Raw genomic sequence first — 9,593 nt, 5'->3', positions numbered from 1 at the left:
GCATAAATTCCATCCGGCAACAGAAATTTAGGTGGGCATGCCTTATATAAAAAATCTGCTTCCATACAACTAACAAAATAACTTTATCGAGCGCCGGATAAACTCAAACCACTACTGTACAGTAAGTAGTATAAATTTATAGACAGATCCGCTACTTCTAGAGTAGACGTAGACGTCTGATATATCTGCAGAGCATGCAGATACATCATACATGCATATTAAACGCTATCGTAACAAATGCTATCACAGGTAGAGAATTTTGTCCTTATCGAATATCCGGTCAACCGGCGGCGAGTATGAGCAATGCAAACTTCTTCGTTCCGGAGAAGGCGGACTGGACTTTTGGTATCCCATCTGCTGCAGATGGGGTCGTGAATTGGCGGAACGCTTCAAAGTAAGGCTGCGTTCCCCGAAGGTATCATCATCACCGATAATGGACCGGGAACCAGCGTGATCACCAGCATAAATGCCGTGTTTAGGGGGAAATTTCTCTTTGAGACAGGGAATATTCGTCAAGAACTCTACGTTTCGCCAGATTCCCATAGAGTACAACCCTGTTCAAACACAAAACGTTAAATACTGTCCATACATGATCCTCGTAGTCGTACATATAACTCGATGACCGGACAAAATTTTGAGCCAAGTTTCACTGGCTTTGAGTACTGGTTTCTGTGCTCACGTATTTATTAATTTTATTCGTGTAATATAGACACATATGACATTATTGTACATATTACCAACATATTGCCGTAAACTTTGATCGGGTGTCGGTTATAGTGTCGCTATTAGCGTGTATTGTGCAGGTATACCTGACTAAATATAGATATAAGGACGACAGTAGATTGGTAGTGAAAGGATGTCTCCAAAAAAGTATTTACGAAGCTGGCGAGAGTGTCTCGATACCCCTCTTCTTGTATTTATTTGAAACATGTACACTCCGACGGTATAACTATGGTTTGCGCCGTTTTTACGTAAAACGACTTTAAATGTTTTACGCTTTGTTATAATTTTAATCCGCGTTTTTAATGCGGTTCGGGGTATTTCGTATATTCCAGCGTTAGTTGCCAACTCGCTCCTTGGCGCTATATGAAGGGTGGTTACCATTCAAATGAAAAGGTTATACGTACAATGTTATCATGCAACGCTATTAAATAAGTTACTTCGACAGTCTGTGTCTGAAAATAAATATCTGCATTCATTAAATTTTATTATTTCAAAAAGCGCAAAAGGAGTGAAAGGCTTAAATATGCCTTCCTTTTGTATTATGTCTTACTGGCAAAGCGACGTGTGCAGTTGTCAACGTCAACATAAATAAAATGTTAATAAGTAAAATTTTTTCCGGTAACGATTCTAAGGGTTTTTCGTGCATTTAGTAGAGCAAGATCGAGATATGCGAAAAGTTGTTAGAGGGTTCTCAAAGTAAAAACCGGATTCAATCTGCCGATCTGCCGTGCTATCATTTTGTGGTTTTATTACCTGCATCCACCTAATAATGGTATAATGGTAACTGGTAAGTTTGTTGCACACGATGAATATGTGTATATGTGCTTACCGTAAACGTAAGGATTCATGACACAACTGGACACCCCAAAAATAAAGAGGATCTCTTGAATCAGTTGATCTACATGTGCTGCTGTTGACCTGCAGGAAAAATCTCATTACTTGATTCGATAATTGACTGTACAAATAAGTTAAGCTACTAAACTGCGATCGAAATACGATTACTTGTAAAAATATGAGCACATTATAAAAATGAGCACGTTTGCTCATTTTGAATAAACTTACACAATAAATTTTGTGGTCGTTTTTAAAAGTGGATTCTAAAAACTCATTCGTGCGAATTACTTGGATGGATGAAAATGTTTAGATTTATTCAAATTAAAACAACAAATTGTTAGGTACTTACTGGTCGAAAAAAAACCACAGGTGTATTATTTGATAAGGCGTCCAACACACGACGAAGATTCCAACGATTAAAACTGCAAATAACGCACGAATAAGCAGCAACAGAAAGGACCAATCAAAATAAATTTTTCGGTAAATTTCATACAGGTCATTTTTAAGGTCCGCTTTTTTGCTTTGGTCAGCTTTTCTGTATTGTTTAACCTGAACGATGGCGTGGCACTGGATCTTCCGTCCGTGGATGGTGGCAGGGTTCCTGCACATTGTAAACAGTGGAAATTATTCGGAATTAATAGTCGAGTATAAGATAAGCACTTTGCTACCTACTGTACGGTATTTGGCAAAAAGTTGCAAACCAAAGTTTAGTGGAATTTTCAGGTCTGTTAGTCTGTCAAATTTGCATAAAATTTTACCGTTTTGGACGGGATTGTTGATAATATTTGCCCAAATGCCCAGGTAGCATATCAAGGTGGTCAACAACGGCAGACCATAGGTCAGCATCATTATACCCAAACCGTAAGCTTTTCTTGCATACTCCGACGAAAATGACCCGAATGTTACGCACTATGAGGAAAAACATTTGTATTATGAACAATCCTTCCAGTGATTTAGTGTATTCTGTAGAAAAAAGTTTTGAAATATGCGAAATTTTTGTTACCTGTTGGTACCAAGTGTGGTTTGGATGGGAAAGAACATGCCAAATTACAGCCTACAAAAGAGTGTAATTACGCTATGTGACAAAATTATTACACTTTTCCACTTGTTAGATGTTTGGGTATGTGGAAAAGATAAATAGAAAGTGTTCTGATTTTTGCATTATAACAAATGTTGGCTATTCTAGACCAGCTGGACTCACTACCATATTAATTTTTCACACACTTCAAATGGCAATTAGGCATACACCACCGATTTAGACCAAAAAGCAGTAAGCGCCGGATATAATCGAAGCAAGCATAATTATAAAACATAAGAGCATCCCAGACATACTATAGTAGGAAGTAAGAAGTACTGTATTTTTCAATAGAAGTATACATATACAACTGCACAAAACCTTAAATCGATCAGTAGTTACAGTGTTTGCATAACGTGCAGCCATTTGCGGCGTGCGTAGAAAGTACTGGTTAACTGAATTTTACCTGGGGTGCTGCGCAAGCTATACTTAGTATCCAAGCCAGGAAGATCATGATACGGGTTCGCTCACCGGCTAAAAAATTAGAGGGACAATATTATTGCTCTGACGCAACGTAATTCTTGTCTTCGGCCTGAAGTTTAATGTTGCATTATTGCGAACAACATGGCAGTAATTTACCGCGGCGAACGGATGATAGAGGATTGGCAATGGCCAGGAAACGGTCAAGGCTGATAGCAATAATTAGAAGCGCACTTAGGTACAAGCCAAATACTCTCAGGCAGGATAAGATTCGGCACATGGTATCCCCTCCCATCCATTGCACCGTGCTTTTCCATGCAATCTTTAAAAAACATCAAATAATATAGCACGGGGAAAGTTTTCGTGTAAGAGATATAATATGACATTAAAAATTATTTAACTGCCAAGTTCCGTACGTGGAGCAAACATAAAATACAGAACTGCAGTATGTACTGCTAGTCAGTAATATTAATTTTCAGTAGGTAGATTTGAATCGGATAGAAATATTGCGGTATCATATTTTCATTTGCGAAAACCTAAAACTGTAGTGTTTATTTTATATGTATCACAATGCTGCATGTTACTGGAAAATTTAAAAAACTTTTGTTGAAAAAGGTTCCTTGTGTCTAGAATGTAATGGAAACGGAACTCATGGTACGATTTTCTCTTAAAAAATTTTTATACATTTTAGTTGAGAATAAAAAATTCCCTAGAAAATTACTTTGTTGTTAACGCCAGCGTCAGCGGTCCAGTAATGGTATAATACGAGAAGTCTGCTGAAAAATTTTAAAGGAGTCATTTCTCTTCGTGTGTTTAAAAGGGCATTTTATTCTGCATGGTGCTATTATTGTACATGTGGGTACGAAACCTTTCTCTGTAGGTTTGCGTTTCGGTAAAACAAACATTCGTTCCATTTTTCCCGTTCACGTTTCTATGACAAGCGTTTAACGCACAAACACACACAAATGGTTGATACGAATCAATATATCGGATACCGATGAACAATTAATATCCGTCGACTACTGAATGAACCGAGATGATTCGCACTATCAATAGTTGTATGCATTCGGGATACTGCGCCGTCACAAATCGAGGGTGTTTTCGTAAGCCATTTACCACTGTTATTTATACATCTTTAAATTTTTTATTTATTTAACCAGGGCTATCTTCTTCCTGGTTAATGGAAGGATGTAATGCGCTTTAATTTTCAGTTTGGATTGCATTCTTCTTCCGCCTCTCGCATACCACGACGAAACACGCTTTTGTGTACTAACAAAATACTGTCTCGCCATTACTGTTTACAAACGGAAAGAGCTCCAGACTTCATTGTTATAGCCGTTAATGACACCGATCAGTTGCTCATCCCGATTAGTACTGGCAGTAGCACTAGTAGACGACGATATGCTAGTAAGAAAAAATTAATATCTCACTGCGAGTACTAAAAGCCATTAAATAACTTCGAATGACATTAAATTTTTTTAAGTATTCGTAGTAATGTATTTTTTCAAATAATAACATGCGTATTTTAATCACTATATTGCGCCAACGTGCACAAATAGTAAAATAAGATTAAAATTTAAAGTATGCCACATCTGGACAGTCATACCCGTCATGGCTATAATAATAAGTCACGAAATGTCTTATTGGCAAATTTTAATTTATCCCTGAATTTTTATGGATGTCGCCCTTTCAGCATCCAAACTGACAACGAAACGTCGTGACCTTGAATTCTACAAATCGTTTTGTAGCCATACTAAAAGCATGTGTGTGCTTGCGTGGATTTTATAAAGAAATCAGTACTTATTGTTGCAGTAAATGCATATGTACGCTGTAAGGACTGTCTGCGCTTCCAACTGGGATTAATCATGAGTCGACGAGTGCAGCAACACGTTAATCTCGAAAAACTCCTAACATTAATGGGCAATTTGCAAGTAGATCGCAGGGTGTTCGTGTTTGAGTGACAAATCCTTTGACAAAATGGGAAGGTTTTATCTGGATTAGAAAGCAGTACATGTACGATTTCGTTGGACTTGCGTGCAATGCTTAATATGCCGGATTTACCTTTAAGGGCATCTCAATCAGCGTAGTAATCTAGCAAACAAAATATCGCTATTAGATTAGCGTGATCAGGATTCTATAACAGAATGGCGCCCAAATGTCGCACAATGTGCGCTGAATGTGCCATTATATACAATACTGTACTTATATGACAACATACTGCCTTACCATGTCGGCTGTACACAGGTTAATTAGCAAGATATGGACCCGGCTCTTCTTTTTCCTGCGCACCAGAGTGCTAAACACAATGCCATTGCCCAGTAGAGATATCCACAGCAGATTACTGTAGACGATAATAACGATGGTATTCACCGGGGTGTACTGCATTTCCGGTGGTAGAGGAGATGCGGCGTTGGGGTAATCATCAGTCGTGTTATGCTGCTCAATCCAAACGGATCCGGAAACCTGAGATACTGATTCCACTTGATCCGATCTAGCAGCACCCGTCTCCGCACCGCTTGTCAGCGCCATCCTGAATTTGTTTCTTGCCGCTACAAAATTACAACAAATTTTATCAATTGACTAAGCCAGCAATTTAAAAAAAACTACGTTCATATTCTGATATAGAAAACGTATATATCAGCAAGAGTTGAATCAAGCCGAGCTTGAGTGCTGCCAAACAGAAAATTCGCGATAGTTAACTTATTTACTTTATTTCTCAATTAACTACTTTCGAAAAATGTACAAAATGAAATTTGCCAATTTTAGCGCTTTGCCAGGGAAACCTTAGAATGCCGACGATGCGCTCAGCTTGTAGGGGATACACATAACCTCGTCGGTAAGCAGTAGCCAATTTTATCACGCCTTTAAAACAAATTAAGCGTACAACATGTACCCATAGTCAATGGCTAATATTTTTAAGTTAATTCACACATTTATTACGCTACACAACCTGGGTAGATCTTCGTCAGAATCGTAAGTTGAAATGTGAGCTGACCCGGTTGCCAAGAATGGTCAAGATTGCCAATTCCGTGCCTTATTGCATGGAACCGACCATTTCCAAAAGTTTCTGTCCATACCATATATCTATGATTTTATTTCACGATATCGTTGTTACATATGTAGATATAGTAGGTACCCGTTTGTAAATGGTGATTTCGAATGTTAAATTTAAGCGTTGTTCCAGTAGCTATAACCTGTAACTATTCGCGAGTGTTTATTCTCTAATAGTAATCATGCTTCTGTGCCGTTATTGGGAAAGCTGCCGACATGTTGTAGCCTGTGCACCCAACATGAGTACGTTGTACAGTATATATGTGTTAGGCTGAATTGTTTGCTTCCTCCGTTTCAAAATATTTAATTTGATAATGAAATCCAAAATTTTTGCTTATCATGGGACTCTTTTTCTCACAGTTCTTTTGGATTCGGCACAAATTTTTGGTTAGGGCAAAAGTTTCGGGCAACCCGCTTACATATTTTGCTAAAGATAAGGATTTGCTACAGAGTAATACTACACACTTTGCATTTTTGTTAAGCAAACGTGGAGGTAAGTATTTTTATTACAATGCAGCCGGCTCACCTGTTCACACTGCTCGAGATTAATAAAATAGACAGTGCTCAAATTCCAGTAATTTTGCAGAGTTGGCGAACATCCGGTGGGTGTAAGGTGCAAACGATCAGTGTATGCGTGGTCAGCATCGTTAAGTTTGCGAAGAATAATTTTATACATCCGACAATTATCCCCAATAATTACATCTGAGAATCTGCGTTTAAATCCGCAAACATTGTGACAGCGATGATGTTCATAATAATTTAGGCCATACTCCACTTCAGTCGTTTTCAAGAATAATCCCGGCGCCCTCTGCCTCCTCCGACCGGCAGGATATTTTAAGAATGTTAGCAAGCCAGCGCGCCAAAATATTTAATTATGCAGTTAATTCATGAAATATGGTTTCCAGAATAGCATTTTATCAGATGATAAATGCGGTAAGCGTTCCCGAAGCAAACAGCTGAAACAATATACCTTTTATGGATAATCCAAACCGTCAGCAGATTTGGCTTAATTTAATAACATTGATAATGAGTGCGTAAAGTATGTCAGATCAAAAATCAGCAAGCCGGCTAGCGTTAACATGAAGCCATCGTTGAGAGCTAATTACTAGGAAGCGCGGGGTAACTATCCAGTTAATGATGCCTTACTCCAACGTGTGTAAATTATTTTTTGCAGGCAAAAGGCGTAATTGCCGCAGAGTTTCGGTAAAAGTCACTTTAATCTCCGCTTACGCAGCGCGCCCGATTGCCTTTCGGGTTCTGATGTACGCCGCTGTGGTACGATTACTGGGCGCGGTGTGTATATATGACGTAGCATTTACATGAACGGCCAAGAGATTGTGCTCTTTAGCAGTATGATGATTCTGGGCTCCAACAGAAATCAATAAATACAATGACCATACCGATGCGTACATTAAGTAAAAGATTTGTATGTGTGTATTGCAGTACGCGCGCTCTGCACACACAGCTGAGAATCTTATCAAAAGAAAAGAAAGTGCAAATTGCTGCCAATATCCCGTCAAGTTTTCTTTGCGGTGAGGAACAATCAGAGCATTTGTATGTGATGTTCACGGAAACGACAGCTAATAGCATCACTGCTCATCCTTTAGCGGAGTCGGCGGAATTGCTGCTGGATTGTCGGCTGGTACAAGTGGCAGATCGCCGGGCATTAAGGGAAACCGTGGAACACTTCACACAAGGCGGAAATAAAAATTTGCCCGCCCTGACCGCCTACAATGTGTGAGACGCGAAACATGCAGTGCGCGCAAGTGATTTGTACGGTGCACAGCCTTTAAATCATATGCCAATTCATTGGCAGCTTTAATCAATCAAATTTTCCCATCGCTGGTTGTTTCTGCGTCAAGTTCAAAAATTACTTGATTATTAGCAGACAACAGAGTTAGTGTTGAAAAGCAGTGAATTGGAAATATCAGTAAGTGTATATACACTCGATGAGATTGCTTATAAAATTGCATGGTGCGGTTTATGTGTCTAGAATACACAAAGGCTACTTTATTGCTATTCCCAAAAGGCAAAAGAAATTTTTTATTTATTACTGTCGCTGCCCTGAATCACATATATGCGAATATCCGTTATGCATATGCTCGGTCGTTGAGCACTTGAAAGAGTTATTTACAGAGAAATGCGAAACTGAGCAAAAAGCAAATTTAAGCCGATAAAATAAACTGCCGACATGAAAACATCCTCCAGGGAGTCTGCCATGGAAGACCGCAGTATATGCTTGCTGTAAGCCGGTTGTTGATGGGAACATAAACGATACATACCATGCCGATGATGACATAATATCTTTGACTCAGTTTACAGATTGTGGTAACTAATCTAATAATATATTCCTAGTGCTAATTCATGGATTGTGTAGTTTAAAATAGTACGATTAGAATGTACATTGGCTGCATCCAATTTCAGACGGCTTTCGTAAGTTAAACTATAGACTTGGAGAAGCTAGCAATGTCATGCGATCTTGTCGTTCAAGTTAAAAATGCACGATACAGCACTAGTAAACGCAAACGCGCACTCAATGTCTGAATTAACGAAAAGTTATTAATAGATTCTCGCATTAAATAAAGTATAAAAGAAACTGCTACATTATAATACATCTTTCCTTCAGCAGAGCTGTTTTGTGCAGCTGTACAATACCTACCCTACCATTAGTTACGGTATTAACGATAAGCTTTAGCTAGCAGTCTTAGCAGATCTCCGCATAATGTACTACCGCAACACCAATTGGTTGCTTCGGAATTAATCGTTTAAGTTAACCGTTTTTGAACTGCATAATCAGAGTATGTATGTTTAAGAAAAAAGTTATATAAAAAGCGCGCGTGTAGTCACTGCTTTTTTCCAATTAAACCGTTCCATATTAGAAAAATTAAATATGATAACAATACTTATATAATTGTATTGATCACTGTTGTTTCAGCTAACCGTTACGTTATATAAGTACGTTGTTACTCACCAACAATAATCATTTTTTTGGGGTTTGTTGTTGTTTCTTGTCAAAATACAGTTATTTTCAAAAATACTGGTAACAAAACCTACGAATAGCTATTAAAAAGTCCATTAGTAAGACTGCACGTTCAGATTTATGTGTTTCGGCGTAGTGGAAGTTGTATTTGTCAGGTTTTTGCGCCTCTAGATTGGCCCAGTGAAATGAAGGATTTTTTAAAAAAACTGTAAAGCTGTAGTCAGAGAAATCTGCTTCAAATTGATAATGCCAGTTGTAGCTAGGAAGCAGTGAGTCTGAAAGTTTTAAAATAGTTACGCTGGGTCAAGACTATTTACAAGGTATGTGTGACCTTTTGCGCGAATCTAGTATGAACCTGACATTCGGTGATGTCACTGTGTTTGATGTAGGCGAAAACACCTGCGCGCTTCCCTGCAAAAGTGGGAAGTCTACCGACATCACCGACTGCCAGGTTCATAATTGTTTTGCATAAAGCGGCTCCTAAAATTTATTATTTTTTTGGAGGTCAAA

The 9,593-nt window shown here is 38.5% G+C and overlaps 1 protein-coding gene across 1 annotated transcript; it reads right to left on the bottom strand.

Moving 5' to 3' along the window:
* Positions 1-7,353, bottom strand: LOC129583675 (adipokinetic hormone/corazonin-related peptide receptor variant I-like). The gene is made up of 11 exons (XM_055475575.1): positions 6,630-7,353; positions 5,279-5,601; positions 5,114-5,143; positions 3,212-3,374; positions 3,039-3,106; positions 2,561-2,611; positions 2,316-2,466; positions 2,051-2,158; positions 1,907-1,979; positions 1,553-1,641; positions 1-554 (listed from the first exon to the last, which is right to left on the bottom strand). The coding sequence occupies exons 2-11, from the start codon at positions 5,579-5,581 to the stop codon at positions 244-246; spliced, it is 1,347 nt and encodes a 448-aa protein (XP_055331550.1). The 5' UTR covers positions 5,582-5,601; positions 6,630-7,353; the 3' UTR covers positions 1-243.
* Positions 7,354-9,593: the final 2,240 nt, after the last annotated feature.

This window comes from Paramacrobiotus metropolitanus, unplaced genomic scaffold (assembly GCF_019649055.1).
Source record: "Paramacrobiotus metropolitanus isolate TYO unplaced genomic scaffold, Prichtersi_v1.0 Parri_scaffold0000011, whole genome shotgun sequence".
NCBI lineage: Eukaryota > Metazoa > Tardigrada > Eutardigrada > Parachela > Macrobiotidae > Paramacrobiotus > Paramacrobiotus metropolitanus.
This window is presented reverse-complemented; position numbering and strand designations above follow the sequence as displayed.

Bases quoted from the DNA above. Each gene is read 5' to 3' on its own strand.
- LOC129583675 (XM_055475575.1), bottom strand. From the start codon at position 5,581: ATGGCGCTGACAAGCGGTGCGGAGACGGGTGCTGCTAGATCGGATCAA. The intron at 2,159-2,315 runs GTAAAATTTTAT...TACAATGTGCAG, and splicing joins CAACAATCCCGTCCAAAACG to GAACCCTGCCACCATCCACG. The intron at 1,642-1,906 runs GTAAGTACCTAA...TTTTTCCTGCAG, and splicing joins CTGTGGTTTTTTTTCGACCA to GTCAACAGCAGCACATGTAG.